Raw genomic sequence first — 19,826 nt, 5'->3', positions numbered from 1 at the left:
TAGTGAAAAAAAAAAAAAAAACATAAGAAAGTTTTAAAAAGAAACAAAGTGGAGCAGCTTTCAGAGGTGACCTGTATACTCAAATATACATATGTTATGGGATTAAAAATGAAAGAGTTTGAAAATAATAATGAAATCTTGGAGACTCAGTGACAGAAACTGAAGAAAACATTGAATAATTCAGCCTGGAACCTGTGGTAAGGGGCTGATAGAAAAATTTTTTGAACTTCATGGTGGCCTTCAGAAGTTAAAAAGGACAGGCTGAAAAAGAAAAAGGCATATTGAAACTTCATATTGAGTAAGTCACTGAATGCCATTGGGAGAACACAAATAAACATGTAAAACAGTGATGGTGTGTATAAAAGTAGTTATAAAAGTTGTGTATGAAAGAGTAGTGAGTTTATATAAAGACATGGGAAAACTTCAGTAATAACACAGAAGATAAATTCATAACTTATTTTAATGGTATTACAACACCAAATGAACTAATTCAGGTTAGGAGAATACAATGACTGACTGTAAAAATAATCTTTATGACCTGTAATGACTTCTATACAGCAAAGTAATTTTCTTCCATCTAATCCTGTGTGAAGGGATGTCCAAAATGTAGTCTGCCAGTCCAGACTTGCCATAATAATGGTAGCGAATGTACTTTTTTATATTTGCCTTGGAGAACATTAACAGATCTTCCTGTCTGTCCATAGTAGGCCAAGTCACAAACACAGGAACTTCATATACAACAGGGTATGCTAGGGGGATGGAGTTTATTCTTAGGAGAGCAAATCAGAGTTGCTAATTTAACATGTGGTTTGAATGTGGTGCAAAAGATATATTTTACTAATACTTTAGCCATCATTTCAGATGTACCACAGACAGAGGAAATAGGAATAATGGTGTTTTGTTCTTGTATGTTTGAGGAAGGGAAAGTAAGAGGATCATGGAGTATTTTATCTATTTTGTATGAGCTGTAGCCATTGGCCAGGAAAGTGTGATGAAGATATTTAAGTTCAGTGGAAAGAGCTGCATCATTAGAACAAATAGCCCTAGTCTGCGTGTGTGCGCACGTGCATAAATACCATACTGCTGGACCAGATGAGGATGTGATTGTTTATGGAGATATCTTCCTGTGTTTGCTTTCTATAAAAAAAATATGAATGGAAAAAGATAGTGAATCATCTGAAAGGCAAGGTAACTAATGTGTCAACAAAAAGCAAACAGTTATTAGATTCTTTTTCTACTGTGAATTGAATTTTGTGGTGTTAGCTGTTTAGGCATGTAACAAAAAAAATTTAAAGTGTCTTGCCCATGTGGCCAAATGGCAAACACATCATTAACAAAGCATAACCACATCAAGGTTTTGTAAGTAGCTGTGATAAATATTTTGTTCTCAAAGTATTCCATGTAAAAGACATAGTTAAAGATGTGTGGGGAAGAGAAGAGAACCCAATGCAGTACCATTATCTGTTTATAGATTTTATCTTGCCAAGTAAAGTAACCCGCATACTTGAACAATTCAAAGATATCAGGAGGAAAGTTAGATTTTATTTTATTAAATGAAAAGTGTCTGTTAGTGGTACATTAGTAAATAAGGAAGTGACATCAAAACTAACCATTATGTTTGCATTTTTTGAGAATATGATTTTTAACCAGTGATTTGAAATGAACAGTCTTTTTTAAATAAAAGTAGAGGAGTAATTAGTGAGGGGAATCGGTGACTTAGTTAACTGTTGAGCAAGTTTATAAGTAGGACTGTCCATTGTATCAACTATAGGGCATAGGAGAATATTAGATTTGTGGATTTTAGGTACCCCATAAATACAGAGTGCTTTAACATGAATATGTTTCATTTTGCTGATGATTTCTTCAGGCAGTTTGAAAGGCAATTTGAACTCCTACAGCGGTGCCAACATACTATGCTCAGAACGCAACTTCAGCAAGAGCACATGGTCATTAATCTATTGTTACAGGTGCTTACAGAAGAAGCTAAGAATGCTCTCAGTCATGGTGATGACTTTGCTGTTACACCTAAACAAGTTCCAAAACAAGAAAATATGATGAATATAGAATGAGGCATCTACAATCTACCACTTTCAATAGCCAATAATGTGCATTTAGACATAGTCAGCATCCTACACAAATCTTAACCACCTAAAAGTAATATCCCAGAATGAAATAGTCTGCTTTAAAAAGTTATATAAGAACAAAAGTATTATGATTAGCAAAGCTAATAAGGGCAACAGTTATGAATCAAGAGGATTACAACAAAAAAAATTCAGATCTCATAGATGACAGTTTCATTTACCAAATTATTGATTGATACTCCACTATGTCTCAAAAGAAAAAAGTGACTTCTTGGCCCAAAGAAATCATCAACAAATAAAACTTATTCATGTTTAACCACCCATATTTATCAAACTGCAGGGAGGTTTAAGCCGTTCTGTATTTAGCAAATCAAAAATGGTTTGATCTAAAATAATGCATAAGAAAAAGGTGCACACTACATCCACTATTATTATTATTATTCATGTGTGTAAATCATATTATGAACAAAAGTAACATTAAATCTGATATCAAAAGCGATATCCAACTTAACTTTTCACTTTTCCAAAATATCAGGTTCAATGGCTTGCCAGGTAATGGGACTTCTAAGATGATAAGTTACTTGGCATTTTAGAAGCCTGATTACTGCTTATGATAGAGAAGTTAATGCTATCTACACTGTCTGTAAATTGCATGTATTCTTCTGACTGGTGTGAATGTTTTGCAGGATGAAAAACCTGAGTTTCTGGGAAGAAAAACCCTGCCATTTCTGCACAAGACCAGGTTAACATACCTTCACTTGAAAAACCTTAAAAACTATACCAAACTAAACATTTTAATATGTTAAAATTACTTTTTTTTTTTAAATTGTAATCAATTTTAAGTCTCAGTATTTTTTTCTTGAAATTTCTCAAAATATTGGTATGTCTCAACCTAGGGCTAAATGTAGTTCTAATTTTTTTTTTTTTTTTGCAAATAATACTAAAAGTATTTAAATGACATACCTATCATTTAAATACTTTTAATATTATTTGCAAAAAATGACATAAGTTGGTCCTTGTTGGGGATCTAAATAGCAGAGTAGGAAATGATTGTGAGACATACAAAAATATTTTGGGAAAATTTGGAGAAAAGAGCAAAGCTAATAATAATGGCAAATATCTGTTGGATTTCTGCTCAGGACATGGAGTGGTTATTACTAACAAGATGTTCCAACATAAAAATGTGCATAAATTCACATGCAGAGAAGAGGCAAGGAATAAGAAAAGTCTCACTGACTATGTTATTGTTGATAGTGATGTTTTCTCCCTGGTGCAGAACACCAGAGTGTACAGAGGATTTGAAATTGAAAGTGATCACTATTTAGTCTTGAGCAGGATAAAATTGAATTTCATATTGAAAAGAATAACATGTAAGAAAGTTTTAAAGCGAATAAAAGTTGAGCAGCTCTCAGATGTGAACTGTAGACTAAAATACACAATGATTATTGAAAAAAAAATATTAAACAGTTTGAGAACAGGAATCAAATCTTGGATATTCAGTGGCAAGCCTTGAAGAAAGCCCTGATTGATTCAGCTAGAGAGGCATGTGGTGAAGTTGTTTGCAAGGATAGAAAAATTAGAACTCCATGATGGACACAGGAAGTTAAAGAAGCAGTGAAAGAAAAGAAGAAAGCATATCAAGAGTTCCTGGCAAATAAGTCAGCTTGTGCTCTTAGAGAATACAGAGACAAATGCAAGAATGCTAAACACTGTGTAAAACTAGCTAAGCAAAAGTCATGGGAGGACTTTGGCAATATAGAAAATAAATATCAAGAAGGTGGCAAAATATTCTGGAGGTTGTTGAAGAAGCTTAGGAATGGAGGAAAGAGTGCTATAAAAGGAGTTAGAGATGATAAAGGTGACATGAAAATGGGAGAAAAAGATATCCTTGAAGTATGGAGTAATTACTTTGAAAAACTGCTAAATGAAACAAGCAGTGATGACAGCACAGTGTAAAAAACACTGACCAGGCATGCAGTCAGGAATACATATCCATACTTGAAGTAGAAAAAGCGATCGAAGGCTTAAGATGTGGAAAAGCAGGGAGTAGATGATATTCGACCAGAAATGCTGAAGTATGGTGGTATAAGAGTCTTACAGTTGCTGCACTGCATAGTTCAGAAAGCCTGGACAGAGGGCCGAATTCCCGATGATTGGAGTAGAGCTCTCATAGTACCCATATATAAAAACGGAAATAAAACTGAATGTGAGAATTACAGAGGTATTTCCCTACTGAGTGTTCCTGGCAAGATCTATGCAAGTATACTTGAGAAATGGTTGAGAAGAATTGTGGAAGAAAAGTTTGGTGAAGAACAAGCTAGATTCAGGCCAAACAGAGGTTGTCAGGATCAGATCTTCACTTTACGACAAATAGTCGAGAAAGCATGGGAATATAACAAAGATCTGTATTTAAGTTTTGTCAATTGGAAAAGGCATATGACAAGGTGCCAAGAGAGAAGCTATTCAATACGCTAGTTATATGGTATCAATGGGGCATTGTATCAAGCAATACTTAGTCTTTATTTGAGTTGTAAGTCAGCAGTTAGAATTGAAGGAAATACAGGAAGATGGTTTAATGTTAAATCTGGTGTGAGACAAGGATGTACATTGTCCCCTCTGTTGCTCATTGTCTATATGGATCACATTATGAAGGAAAGTGGTATTAAACATGATATCAAAATTGGAGATGTTAATGTCAGCTCTTTGCTTTATGCGGATGATGTTATACTTCTAAATAAATCCGCTACTAGTCTGCAAGATTCTCTGACTAAATTGAATAACTGTTGTAATAGATATGGTATGAAGGTCAGCAATAAAAAGACAAAGACAATGAAAATAGGCAGAATCATTGAAAATGTCAACTGTGTTGTGAATTGAGAACCTGTGGAACAAGTAAAACATTTCAGCTACTTAGGCATGATTTTTAGTGAAGATGGTAATAGACAACACAATCAGCAAAGCTGGTATGGTGGGAAGTCAATTGAATAAATTCATATGGAATAAGAGAGAGAAATTAGTCGGAACACTAAATTAGCTGTATACAAGACAGTGTTCAAACCAGTTTTAACTTATGGATCTGAGAGCTGGGTCAGAAGTAAAACACCTGACCAAAGACTAGAGACTGCAGATATGAGAGTCCTGAGAAAGATCAGAGGCATGAACAGGTGACATCAATGACAATATCATAATAAAAATGAGGTTATTAGGAAAGAACTAGACATTGTCAGCATCCAGGAATGCGTTAGCAGAGCTAATCTCAGGTGGTATGGTCACTTAAACAGAATGTCCGAAGAAAGATTAGCAAAACAAGTGTTCTCTGCCAGGTTGGCAGGAAAACGACCCAGCGGAAGACCAAGATACAGGTGGATTGATACGGTACAAAGTGCCTTAGACGATAGAAATATAAGATCTGATAATATTGGAGTCTTGACAAGTAACAGAATGATTTGGAGGAAAATTGTAGTTAGGAAGTTAGTAACAATGTAATTTTTTTCATGTAGCACTATCATATCCTGTACACCCCTTGAGGGTACATGGCAGGTATTTGATGATGATGAAATGACATAACTGGATGTGTACTTTTTTAAAAAAGGTAGGGATGACATGTTTGGTACCAAACTTGATTGAGCCAAAAAACATATGTTACGAAAAAAGTTGAAGATGAAGAACAAATATGTGAACACAAATATACTCAACATCCAAAAAAAACATGAATGGAACTAACAGCAGAGAGATGAATAAATCAGACAATGGAATTTGAAAGAATTTTAAAAATGGAAGCCAAAAAGTTAAAAAAAAATAAAAAGGAAAAAAAAAACTTACAAAACATATACAAAACCAGCAGCATGACAGTGAGCCCATCGTCTATACACACAATTTACAACACACAGATTTTGCAGACAGGATTAACTGTTCTATCATAGTATTAATTTCTATCATGCAAAGTTACATGGCCATGACAGGATACTTGGCCTGGGAGACTAAGAAAAGAAAATGAGATATCAGATGTGTCTACTGTTTCATTATGGATAGAAAGCTTACAAAATGACAAATGGTTAGGTTCAGAGTCAAATAAAACATTCATATAAATACTTGAACATACACAAAAGCATTTTTTTTTTTTTAAGTAACTTACTTATTGATCATTTCCAGAAGATTTGTAAGTTCAGAAAAATGACCTTTCTCAACCATTCGATCTGCTTCATCGATCACCAAATACTTGATTAATGTTACTCGAGACAAGTGTGGATCACCCTACACCAAGCATAACAAAATAAAATTTCATCATAAATTGGAAATCCAAGAAGTTTAGAGTGAGAAGGAAATATCAGAATCTATGTGACTATTACCAGATACATTATGAAGTCTAATACAAGTATAATAATAACTTTTTATTTTTTAGTTAATAGTATCCTACAACTAAGTGCATCATGTATCATTTCTCAGTCAAGAGACATACAGTTGAACTTTGTTGCAACAAGCACAGAAATAATGAGATCATGGCTGTAATGAGAAAAACACCATAATTATTATAATTTACACATATTCCCATACAACTGCTCACTTTTATAACAAGCATACCACATGGATATACAGGGTGTTCGGGATAAATTTGACATATTTATAATTAATTATATTTTTCCGTAAGTTACATGTATTAACACACACTTCTCTTCATTTAAAAGTTTGGACCCTTCTTCATTCATATACAAGATGTCAGAAAGGATGGATAGCTGGAACCCACCTGAATCATGGAAGAGAATAACTTGTATCATGATGATTCGTGCCCGCCATCAAAATAAGGATATTACGACTGCTGCCCAATGCTCCCTGAATACAGTAAAAACAATCAGGCATGAACTAGAGACTTGCAATGGTGACTACGAGGATGTAGCAAGAAGAAAGATCCCTAGCAGACGATCTGATTGCGTTCGTACAGCAGAATTCCTCGCAAATCTGCAGGAACAGGTGTTGAAGAACCCTGGCATTGGAATTCGGGCTTTGTTCGTGGAGTTGCTAACTGTAGTCAAGCCCTGGATAACAAGGGTAGCCAATGGTAGGCCGTATGTATGGCAGCAGGATTCGGCCCCTTGCCACACCTCTGGGAAAAGTCAAAAATGGTTGTCTGAAAATTTCTACGACTTCACCAGTCCAAATGTTTGGCCTCCAAACTCCCCAGACCTTAACCCCATGGATTATTTTGTATGGGGCACAGTTGAAAAAGACACCAATCGCACTTCCAGTAATACAAAAGCCCAGTTAATGGATAAAATTAAAACAGTTTTTGCGGCCCTTCCCAGGGAGACTGTAGCATCAGCTTGTTCGAGGTTCCGAAGCAGAATTGAAGCTGTGATCGATGCTAATGGTGGTTATTTTGAGTAAATCTTGTTGATAGTATTGTAATTAACTCTGCCTGTAATGTTTTTTTGTCAATTCATTAAATTTAATAGATACAAAGAAGATTTTCTTTTTCCTTACGAAACTGTCAAATTTATCCCGAACACCCTGTATACCATACAAATTTTGGTAACTATGCAAACATTCTTAAGTGCTCAGGTAGTTCTTGGAATAGACAAAAATAAAAGGAGTGACATAGCTTTTATGACCATCCACACTGGATTACAGGCCAGTTTATAACTTAATCCTGTCCTTGGGGACTATTCTTTTACTACCTATCTCTCCAGTGTCTAGCCTCCAGCACTCCTCCCTCACCTTACCAAAGCTACCATGACTGTAAAATCAGTTAAAAATAAATGAAATTATTTGTAAATTGAGAAAAATGTTGAAGGGTGTAAAAATTTTTCTTTGTCCTGTTCCACAGTACTGACATTGTGGAAGAATAAAGATGATTACATATCAGTACAAGAAAATGACATAACCGAAACAAAAATATTTAGAAAGTGCAAGCCTACAAATGTCAATGAAGCATTGCTTCAATACTTCACTACTCAATAGAAATCTGATCTTAAAGGCTCAAGCAAAAAAATTTGCTAAACAACTTGGATGTGATGATTTTGTATGTAACGACGGTTGGCTGGATCAATTTAAAAACTAACATATAATTATGTTAACATATCATTATTGGTTTTTAAAAAGACTAATTGAAATCATGTTTACTATTAATTAGTATTGTTTTTAATTATGGAGAAATAAACTGTGCCAGTCTCATATGGATAGAGGGTTTTTTTATCCAGAAACTTAGATTATTCATTCCTCAGAACAGGCAAACCGGCCCTGTGAACACACGGAATTGAAGACATGAATACTTATGACCCAGCCATAGGCCTGACAAATCAGGCCTATGAATAACAGTCCCAAGCCCAGATAAAATGGGGGGTTGTGGAAAGCAATGGTGAACTACTCTGTAAAAAATCTTACAAAGTTACTAAGAGTTGGGCATGAGAGAGGGGTCAAATCATCATCAGTATTAAGTGTAGCTTATACAAGCATATTCTTAAAAAATAATATCTATTATTATTATTATTATTGTATGGGCACCTCCATGGAGCCATAAGACTCATCGTGAGAGAACCAAGGCTATCAGCACATCTATCATACCTCTCCTTGAAATCCTTAACCACAGTCTTACCCAACTTCCAGGGATGATCTCTTGTTCTGCCTCCCTCTAACCAAGTGCTGAAATATTTCCTTTGTATTTATCCTATAAAATCCTTAAAGAAGCTTAAATGTTTCAATCATATCCCCCTAAAACAGAAACTGTCATGCAGGCAGCACTCAGGGTTCTCAGGTGGTCACCTTCCCAAGAACTAACTAGGTTCAGATTTGTTTAACTTCAGTGATCACACATGAAATGGTGTGCTTTATTTATTTATTTTTGACTGATTTGGCCACTAATTATCTATGGATGTAATTATATTATTTCCCTCCCCCCTCTAATACTTCTTTTGTTTTTTTAAGCTAATTTTTACTGAAAATTTTTAAAAAATTGAAGATATATTTAACTCATCACTGATATAGTGAGTAAAAAAACAAAAGAATTCTTTCATGTTAGAAAATGTTGTGGCTGTATTGTGTGTGTGTGTGTGTTCAGGTTCAACAAACTCAAGACAGAAATCATTATTAGCTGCACCGAAGTAAGCATTTCTTTATAAGCACTGAAACTTGGTCAGAACAATATTTCAAATATCAAAATGAAATGCAAATTAGAACATTGCAGGGTACCTTTCCATATGATACAGATTAACCTCCCTACCAGCCAAAGTTGTTCAAATATACAAACTATCTTATGGGATATAGTTAAGGGTCATCTAGAGGAAACAGTATTAAATTGTATACCTAGTAAGGAGGGTTAATCCATAGGAGTTAGATGGATGAGTAATATCATTAAGCATGAGCTGCAGAAAAGAAAATGCTGTGGAGGATATATATAAAGAAAAAGGTGACCAGAAAACTCATGAACAGTACAAGTATCAGGCAAGGAAGGTGACCAGCATGGCATCATCATCATCATCAAATTCCTGCCATATACCCACAAGGGGTGTACAGGATATGATAGTACTACATGAAAAAATTATATCATTACTAATTTCCTATCTACAATTTTCCTCCAAATCAGTCTGTTACTTGTCAAGACTACAACATTATCAGATCTTATATTTCTGTCATCTAAGGCACTTTGTACCGTATCAATCCACCTATATCTTGGTCTTCCTCTGGGTCGTTTTGCTGCCAACCTGGCAGAAAACACTTGTTTAGCTAATCTTTCCTCGCCCATTCTGTTTAGGTGACCATACCACCTGAGATTAGCTCTGCTAATGCATTCCTGGATGCAGACAATGTCAAGTTCTTTCCTAATATCTTCGTTTTTAATATGATAATGCCATTGATGCCATCTGTTCATGCCTATAATCTTTCTCAGGTCTCTCATATCTGCGGTCTCTAGTCTTTGGTCAAGTGTTTTACTTCTGCCCCAGCTCTCAGATCCATAAGTTAAAACTGGTTTGAACACCGTGTATACAGCTAATTTAGTGTTCCGACTAATTTCTCTCTTATTCCATACGAATTTATTCAATTGACTTCCCACCATACCAGCTTTGCTGATTCTGTTGTCTATTTCTATATTTAATTTACCATCTTAGGTAAAAATCGTGCCTAAGTAGCAGAAATGTTTTACTTGTTCCACAGGTTCTCCATTCACAACACAGTTGATATTTTCTATGATTCTGCTTATTTTCATTGTCATTTTATTGCTGACCTTCATACCATATCTATTACAACAACTATTCAATTTAGTCAGAGAATCTTGCAGACTTGTAGCGGATTTATTTAAAAGTATAACATCATCCGCATAAAGCAAAGTGCTGACATTAACATCTCCAATTTTGATATCATGTTTAATACCACTTTCCTTCATAATGTGATCCATATAGATAATGAATAACAGAGGGGGATAATGTACATCCTTGTCTCACACCAGATTTAACATTAAACCATCTTCCTGTACTTCCTTTAATTCTAACTGCTGACTTACAACTCAAATAAAGACTAAGTATTGCTTGATATAATGCCCCATTGACACCATATAACTGCAGCGTATTGAATAGCTTCTCTCTTGGCACCTTGTCATATGCCTTTTCCAAATCAACAAAACATAAATACAGATCTTTGTTATATTCCCATGCTTTCTCGACTAGTTGTCGTAAAGTGAAGATCTGATCCTGACAACCTCTGTTTGGCCTGAATCCAGCTTGTTCTTCACCAAGCTTTCCTTCCGCAATTCTTCTCAATCGTTTCTCAAGTATACTTGCATAGATCTTGCCAGGAACACTCAGTAGGGAAATACCTCTGTAATTCTCACATTCAGTTTTATTTCCCTTTTTATATATGGGTACAATGAGAGCTCTACTCCAATCATCGGGAATTCGTCCCTCTGTCCAGGCTTTCTGAACTATGCAGTGCGGTAACTGTAAGACTCTTATACCACCATACTTCAGCATTTCTGGTCGAATATCATCTACTCCAGCTGCCTTTCTGCATTTCTAGCCTTTGATGGCTTTTTCTACTTCAAGTATGGATATGTATTCCTGCCTGCATGCCTGGTCAGTGTTTTTTACCACTGTGCTGTCATCACTGCTTGTTTCATTTAGCAGTTTTTCAAAGTAATTACTCCATACTTCAAGGGTATCTTTTATTCCAGTTTTTATGTCACCTTTATCATCTCTAACTCCTTTTACAGCACTTTCCTCCATTCCTAAGCTTCTTCAACAACCTCCAGAATATTTTGCCACCTTCTTGATATTTATTTTCTATATTCTTGCCAAAGTCCTCCCATGACTTTTGTTTAGATTGTTTTACACACTGTTTAGCATTCTCTATATTCTCTAAGAGCACAAGCTGACTTATTTGCCAGGAACTTTTGATATGCTTTCTTCTTTTCCTTCACTGTTCTTTAACTTCCTGTGTCCACAATGGAGTTCTGATATTTCTATCCTTGCAGACAACCTCACCACATGCCTCTCTGGCTTAATCAATCAATGTTTTCTTGAAGGCTTGCCACTGAATCTCCAAGGTTTGATTCCTGTTCTCAAACTCTTTCATTTTTTCTTCAATAATCTTTGTGTATTTTAGTCTACAGTTCACATCTGAGAGCTGTTCAACTTTTATTCGCTTTAAAACTTTCTTACATGTTATTCTTTTCAATATGAAATTCAATTTTATCCTGCTCAAGACTAAATAGTGATCACTTCCAATTTCAAATCCTCTGTACACTCTGGTGTCCTGCACCAGGGAGAAAACATCACTATCAACAATAACATAGTCAATGAGATTTTTCTTATTCCTAGCCTCTTCTCTCCATGTGAATTTGTGCACATTTTTATGTCGGAACATGGTGTTAGTAATAACCAGTCCATGTCCTGAGCAGAAATCCAATAGATATTTGCCATTATTATTAGCTTTGCTCTTTTCTCCAAATTTTCCCAAAATATTTTTTGTATGTCTCACAATCATTTCCTACTCTGCTATTTAGATCCCCAACAAGGACCAACTTTTCATTTTTCATTGTGTCAGTTGCTTTTTCTAAAGCCTCAAAAAATTCCTCCACTTCTACCTTAGTAGAACCTTCTGTGGGACCATAGGCACAAACTAGTCTCATTGTCCAGTTCCCCATTCTCATATTTGCCCACATTACTCTACTTGAGACTGACCGCCATTCAAGAAGATTAGTCTCGTATTTTGTGTTGAATACTATGGCAACTCCTTCTTTTCCTTGACTGTCATTGCCTGAAAATAACATTTTGTATTTATTGCTCAGAAAGATCTCACCAGTTTTCGTCTTTTTTGTTTCAGTCACCCCTATTATGTCAATCTGGTACTTATCTAATTCCTCAGCTAGCTCTATTTCTTTGCCATTCAGGCTTCTTACGTTGATAGTACCGATCTTTAACTCTGGTGATGTTGAGTTGGGGTTTGTTTTCAGATTTGTTCCAGTAGCTGACTTTTCACTGTTCGCCCTGGTTCCCTGGCAAAAACAACGGGGGGGGGGGGGGCCTTGTTTAACCGGGCGATGCCCCATCCGGCATGAAATTTTGTCATGTTGTACCTCATTTTTTATTTTGGTTTAACCAATAAGAATACAATTTGGTCGGCTAAATCCCAAATTGCCAGCCCATCCTCGTTCGTTCAGTGTGCAAGTAGATACCCAACAGGGTGCACCACGAGAAGGTGAGGATTGGACATTAGGTCAGAAGCCCTGGTCGGTTCTCCGCATTCCTTTAAAGGCTATGTGGCAGTCTCCTCTCAGTTATACAGCTTTGACCCTTAAGCACCCCTTGGCAAGGAAGACAAAATCAGATTACAAGAAGAATCTAGCCAAGCAGGCCAAATGAAATCCCAAAGAGTTCTTTCCTTATGCGGCAAAGTAAGAGGAAGAATGACTATGGAAGATTAGCCTTAATGAGTGATGATGGTCACAAAGAGACAGAAGTAGATAAAATAGTTGAGTTACTGAGTGACCACTTTGCAAGAGTATATGATCTTAATGTGGTTACTGCTTTAACCTATGTGACAGACACTCATGTAGAAAGAGAGATGGATTAATTGGAGGTTCTTAGGATATTGCAGAATCTCAATGTAAATAACAGCTATGGGATTAGATGGGATATCAGCTTGGGTTTTACGAGAATGTGCAAGGGAAATAGCAATACCTCTGACTAGGCTCTTTAAGTCTCAGCTCTGGTAGAGTTCCAAGGGTGTGGAAAGAGGGCAAAACAATTCCCTTGCATAAGGGAGGTTCTAAGACTGCAATAGCAAATTATAGACCAATCAGTATCTCAGGTGTGGTAGTAAAAGTACTAGAAAATTGATCAAAAAGAGAATTCAAGAATGGGTGGAAATAAATGATACTGTATGAGGATCACCATGGCTTTGTGAAGGGTCAGTCATGCCTTAGCAATTTACTAACTTTTTATAATAGAGTAACAGCTTAATTGGATAAAGGAAATGGCTATACGATGATTTGGCATTTCACAGAATGTCACATGGAACTCTGTTATGCAAATGAGAACAAATGGGGATGGATATGACACTGGTTAAGTGGATAAGAGGGTAGCTGCTGGACAGATATCAAAAAGTGGTATATGGAAGGGCAGAACTAGTTGAAAACAAGTAACTAGTGGTGTACCGCAAGGTTCAATGCTAGGACCATTGCTGTTTAATTTGTACATAAATGATATAGGAAATAACCTGAAAGGAAATATTCAGTTGTTTGCTGATTATGCAAAATTAGGTAGAATAATAGTTAATCAAGACGATGCAATTGCAGGACAATTTAAATAGGCTGTCAGTATGGGAAAAGATAATGGGTGTCAGTTTAATGTCGAGAAATGTAAACTTATATATTTTGGGATGAATTTATTACAAGCTGTGTATCACGTTGATGGTACTGTATTCCAGGAAAAAGATGAAGCTAGAGATTTAAGGATAGTGGTGGTAGAAAGAGAGTTAAAGTTTAGAGGATATATTGCTAAAGTAGCCCATAAAATTTCTTGGCTATTGAAGAACATATTAACAAGTAGAGAAGAGAGTTGTTATTCCTCTTTATAAGGCTTTGATATGCCCACAGCTGGATTACTGTGCTCAAGTCTAGTCACCTGGGTTTCTTGGCGATGGGGAAGTGGCAGAGAGGATTCAGAGGCAAGTGACCAAGATGGCGAGTTGCCTGTGGAATGCTGCCTTTGAGGATAGACTGAGGGTGTATGTGGATAGTAGAAGTTGGCTGATAGGAGAAAAAGAAGGGATATTATAGAAACATTTAAGTTGCTTAAAGGGTTTTATAGGATAGATACAGGGGAAATGTTTCAGCACTTGGCTAGAGGGACCAGAACAAGGGTCAACCCTGGAAGTTGAATAAAAGTGTGGTTAACAGAGGTGAGGACTAGATTTTTTGCTTAGAGAGTTGTGAATGATTGGAATAGGTTTCCAGAGTCAGTTGTGAGGGCTTTGTGTGCTAATGGATTCAAGGAGAGGTATGATAGATGTCTCCCACAATGAATCTTTTGGACTCCATGGAAGTGCCAGTACAATAATAATAATAAAGGAATCAGATAAGCTAACACTGACATGCAAATGAAGGTAAAATTAAACTAGGTAATTAGAGAAATTACTCTGAAAGACTGCTAAATAAAATGAGCAGTGACAATATAGTGGTAGAAAACATTCAAGAAGAATGCAACTCAGGGTAGAATCATCAAAAACCTGAAATGTGGATTCGTATCTAGAATAGACGATATCTGACTATAAATGGTCAAATATGGGAGTATAAATGGTTTTCAAATTACATAATTCAGGTCTGGTCTGAGGGTTAAATTCCTGATGATGGGAGTGTTACTTTCATAGTACTCATCAATAAAAAAAACAAAATAAAACTGAATATGAGAATTACAGAGGAATAATTCTCGTAGACAGGCTTATACGTTGGTTATGCATTTCTAAATCACTTAGGGAATTGAAACAACGTAGATCCGAATATAAATTAAATTATACTTTAATAGATATTTCCGATATTTCGGCAATGTCACATTGCCATTTTCTAAAGGAACTTACAAAAAGGCAGGTGCACACATGCACTAGCAATACAGTAACTGAGAATGAAGATATGAAGCTATTGTTCTCCTAGAAGTCCTGATGGTGCCCTCTGGCGGGCTAAGTAGGCGTTCTTGGCCGTTGGGTTGAAGGTCTGCTGATGTATGCCTCCCAAATTTGGGGCAGTCGCATACAACCAAATTTGTTGAGGTTTGGAGAGTTTCTTAGGGCAGAGGCTGATTCCATAAATAATCTTTCGAATTTATATTTGCTCCGGTGTATTATTGTTGCTTTCTTCCACCGTATTCTGTGGCAAGTATCCAGAGCATGGTCTGCAAGACCAGAATGGCTATACTTGTAAAACCGGATGTAGTCCTTGTGTTCAGAAATTCTGATATTCGCTGTCCTGCCTGTTTGGCCAAAGTACGACAGTTTACAACTGCAAGGGACCTGGTATACACCAGGTAGGTCTAGGGGAAGTGGTTGGTCTTTGGTAGAGCGGATAAGGGCTGCCAATTTTCTGTAAGGCCTGTAGGCAGCGTTTCAGGAAAGTCAGACGATTTAATTGTCTAGACAGCTTCAACTTCATTTTACCATATTGGCGAGCCTTCCGTGCGATCGTATCTCCGTGGATGATGTTGATTCTCGTAGACAGGCTTATACGTTGGTTATGCATTTCTAAATCACTTAGGGAATTGAAACAACGTAGATCCGAATATAAATTAAATTATACTTTAATAGATATTTCCGATATTTCGGCAATGTCACATTGCCATTTTCTAAAGGAACTTACAAAAAGGCAGGTGCACACAGGCACTAACAATACAGTAACTGAGAATGAAGATATGAAGCTATCGTTCTCCTAGAAGTCCTGATGGTGCCCTCTGGCGGGCTAAGTAGGCGTTCTTGGCCGTTGGGCTGAAGGTCTGCTGATGTATGCCTCCCAAATTTGGGGCAGTCGCATACAACCAAATTTGTTGAGGTTTGGAGAGTTTCTTAGGGCAGAGGCTGATTCCATAAATAATCTTTCGAATTTATATTTGCTCCGGTGTATTATTGTTGCTTTCTTCCACCGTATTCTGTGGCAAGTATCCAGAGCATGGTCTGCAAGACCAGAATGGCTATACTTGTAAAACCGGATGTAGTCCTTGTGTTCAGAAATTCTGATATTCGCTGTCCTGCCTGTTTGGCCAAAGTACGACAGTTTACAACTGCAAGGGACCTGGTATACACCAGGTAGGTCTAGGGGAAGTGGTTGGTCTTTGGTAGAGCGGATAAGGGCTGCCAATTTTCTGTAAGGCCTGTAACAGGAGGCAAGGTCATGTTTTTTTAGAATTTTGGTAATTTTTTCTGAGGTGTCTCGGATGTAGGGAATAGTGATGGATTTAGAGTAATCTTTTTTGTGGAGGGGGGGAGGAGGGGGGCTGTGGTTTGTAGGTTTTAATATTTTTTGGATTTTTTGGGGGGGGGGGGTAGCCATCGGCTGAGAAAGTGTTGAGGATGTGATTTAGTTCAGTGTTAAGGGCTATGTCGTTAGAACAGATTAGTTTAGCCCTGTTGTATAGTGTTTTTACCACTCCATATTGTTGTGGGGGGGGGAATTGTTGGTGGATGTATCTGCCTGTATGGGTGGGTTTTCTGTAAACTGAGAAAACCAAAGTTCCATCAGGCTGGCGGGTGACTAGTGTGTCTAGGAAAGGGAGGCAGTTGTTTTCCTCTTTTTCCAGGGTGAACTTGATTCTGGCATGTTGGTTTTTAAGTGTGTAAGGAAGGAGAGGAGTGTTTCAGAGCCATGTGGCCAAATAGCGAACACATCATCAACGTAGCGAAGCCATATGGTTGGTTTTTGTGGGGCAGAGGCTAAAGCTTTTTCCTCAAAGGTCTCCATAAAGAAATTGGCCAAGGGTGGGGAGAGTGGTGAGCCCATGGCTGTCCCCTCTATTTGTTTGTAGAATTTTCCCTGCCAAACGAAATAGCCTGAGTTCATTGTGAACTGAAATAGGGCTGAGATATCGGGGGAAAATTTAGCTTGGATTAGCTCTAAAGTTTCCTTGAGTGGGACATTTGTGAATAAGGAGGAGACGTTGAAGCTGACCATTATGTCAGTATGTTGGAGTGTAAGATTTTCTATGCTGGCTTTGAAGTGGGCTGAGTGTTTTATGTGTGATGGTGTGTTGCCAGTATAGTGTGTGAGCTCTTTGGCCAAATGTTTAGCTAATTTGTATGTGGGGGAATCAATGCCATCCACTATGGGACGTAATGGCACATTTTCTTTATGTATTTTTGGGAGTCTGTAAATACGGGGGGGGGGGGGGGGGTATAGAGTTAAACGGTTTTAATCTGTTGGTAACTTCTACAGGCCAAGAAGTGACTTTCTTAATGAGCCTGTGAAGTTTTCTAATTTGTGAGTTGGTGGGATTGTAATTGATAGGGAGGTAAGTAGCCCGATCTAATAGAAGAGCATTCAGCTTACCTTTGTAGTCCTTTTGGTTAAGTACTACAGTTGCATTTCCTTTATCCACTTTGGTGATAACTAATTCTTTATTATTTCTCAATTCCTGTAGGGATTTAAATTCCTTGTTGGATATATTGGTTTTGGGTGGTTTTGCTCTGGAAAGGACACAAGCTACATCCACTCTTACACTGTTGGCGATTTGATGTGGAAGGTGGCGGATTCCTCTTTCAATCTGGATCATAATATCCTCACTTGGTATTTTTCTGGGAGCAATGGCAAAGTTGTGGCCACGTGAAAGCACGTTGAGAGCTTCAGGCTTCAGGGTGACTGAAGAAAGGTTGATTACGGTGTTGGTAGCAAGTTTTGGATTGACAGTAGAATTCTTTTTTAATTTATCGAATTTCTTCATCTGTCGGCCTCGTATCTTTTCAAACTCTTTGTCTGCAGCGGTACACGAGATGTCATGTAAAATTGACCACAGTTCGTGATTCAAAGTGCACGAAAGTTCATCTTCGAGGGTACGAATAGCTTCATTAATTTCGGCTAAGCCTAACTGCGTGGCGGTGATTTGTTCGTGAAGTAACGTGTAGCTAGCGCGGTTGTATATACGGAGCGCTTTTTGCGAAATAAAACGGTGCTTCAATTTTACACAGTTCGGGATTACCTTGTTATCCCGGCAGCGTTTCAGGAAAGTCAGACGATTTAATTGTCTAGACAGCTTCAACTTCATTTTACCATATTGGCGAGCCTTCCGTGCGATCGTATCTCCGTGGATGATGTTGATTCTCGTAGACAGGCTTATACGTTGGTTATGCATTTCTAAATCACTTAGGGAATTGAAACAACGTAGATCCGAATATAAATTAAATTATACTTTAATAGATATTTCCGATATTTCGGCAATGTCACATTGCCATTTTCTAAAGGAACTTACAAAAAGGCAGGTGCACACAGGCACTAACAATACAGTAACTGAGAATGAAGATATGAAGCTATCGTTCTCCTAGAAGTCCTGATGGTGCCCTCTGGCGGGCTAAGTAGGCGTTCTTGGCCGTTGGGCTGAAGGTCTGCTGATGTATGCCTCCCAAATTTGGGGCAGTCGCATACAACCAAATTTGTTGAGGTTTGGAGAGTTTCTTAGGGCAGAGGCTGATTCCATAAATAATCTTTCGAATTTATATTTGCTCCGGTGTATTATTGTTGCTTTCTTCCACCGTATTCTGTAGCAAGTATCCAGAGCATGGTCTGCAAGACCAGAATGGCTATACTTGTAAAACCGGATGTAGTCCTTGTGTTCAGAAATTCTGATATTCGCTGTCCTGCCTGTTTGGCCAAAGTACGACAGCTTCATATCTTCATTCTCAGTTACTGTATTGTTAGTGCCTGTGTGCACCTGCCTTTTTGTAAGTTCCTTTAGAAAATGGCAATGTGACATTGCCAAAATATCGGAAATATCTATTAAAGTATAATTTAATTTATATTCGGATCTATGTTGTTTCAATTCCCTAAGTGATTTAGAAATACAGAGGAATAAACAAGCCAGGTTCAGGCCAAATAGAGGTTTTCAGGGTAAGATTTTTATTTTAAGGCAAATAATAAGTTGAGAAATCATGGGAATATAACATGAATCTGTATCTAAGTTCTGTAGATCTGAAAATGACATATGATAAATGTCAAAAGAAAAGCTGTTATATGGTGTAAATGGGACATTATATCAAGCAACACAGACTGTATTTGAGTTGTAAGTCAGCAGTTAAAAATGAAGGTAGAGGAAGCAGATATATTAAATTAAGTGAGACATGGTGCACATTATCTACAGTCATTCATCATCTATTTGGACCATATTATGAAGAAAAAGTGGCATTAAACCTTATATCAAAATTGGAGATGTTAATCTCAATTCTTTACTTTATACAGATGATAATATACTCCTAAATAAATCAAGTTTGAAGGATTCCCTGCCTAAGTTGAAAAACTGATGTAATAAATTTGGTATGAAAATCAGCACTGACAAAACAAAGACAATGAAAATAAGTAGATACATTGAGAACATCAGCTACATCATGAATAGAGAATCTATACAACTAAAACATTTCAGCAATTTAGGCACAATTTTTAGTGAAGATGGCAGATTAAATATGGAAACAGAGAACAACAAGAAGGACAAGAATCAGCAAAGATTATATGGTAGAAAGTCAACTGAATAAATTTATATGGAATAAGAAAGAAATAGTCAAAATGCTAAATTT

At 36.9% G+C, this 19,826-nt stretch overlaps 1 protein-coding gene across 1 annotated transcript in view; it reads right to left on the bottom strand.

Moving 5' to 3' along the window:
* Positions 1 to 19,826, bottom strand: part of LOC150095343 (ATP-dependent RNA helicase DDX24) — a 157,426-nt gene that overhangs the window by 84,286 nt on the left and 53,314 nt on the right. The window contains exon 7 of the mRNA XM_090410662.1: positions 6,217 to 6,335. Within this exon, the coding sequence (XP_090266788.1) occupies positions 6,217 to 6,335 (119 nt within the window). The remainder of the gene's footprint in view (positions 1 to 6,216; positions 6,336 to 19,826) is intronic.

The sequence above is a fragment of the Typopeltis vanoorti genome, chromosome 20 (genome assembly GCF_054136105.1).
Source record: "Typopeltis vanoorti isolate ZY-2024b chromosome 20, IOZ_Tvanoo_1.0, whole genome shotgun sequence".
Lineage (NCBI taxonomy): Eukaryota > Metazoa > Arthropoda > Arachnida > Uropygi > Thelyphonidae > Typopeltis > Typopeltis vanoorti.
The sequence above is the reverse complement of the archived record's forward strand: the minus strand, read 5'-3'. Positions and strand labels throughout refer to the sequence as shown.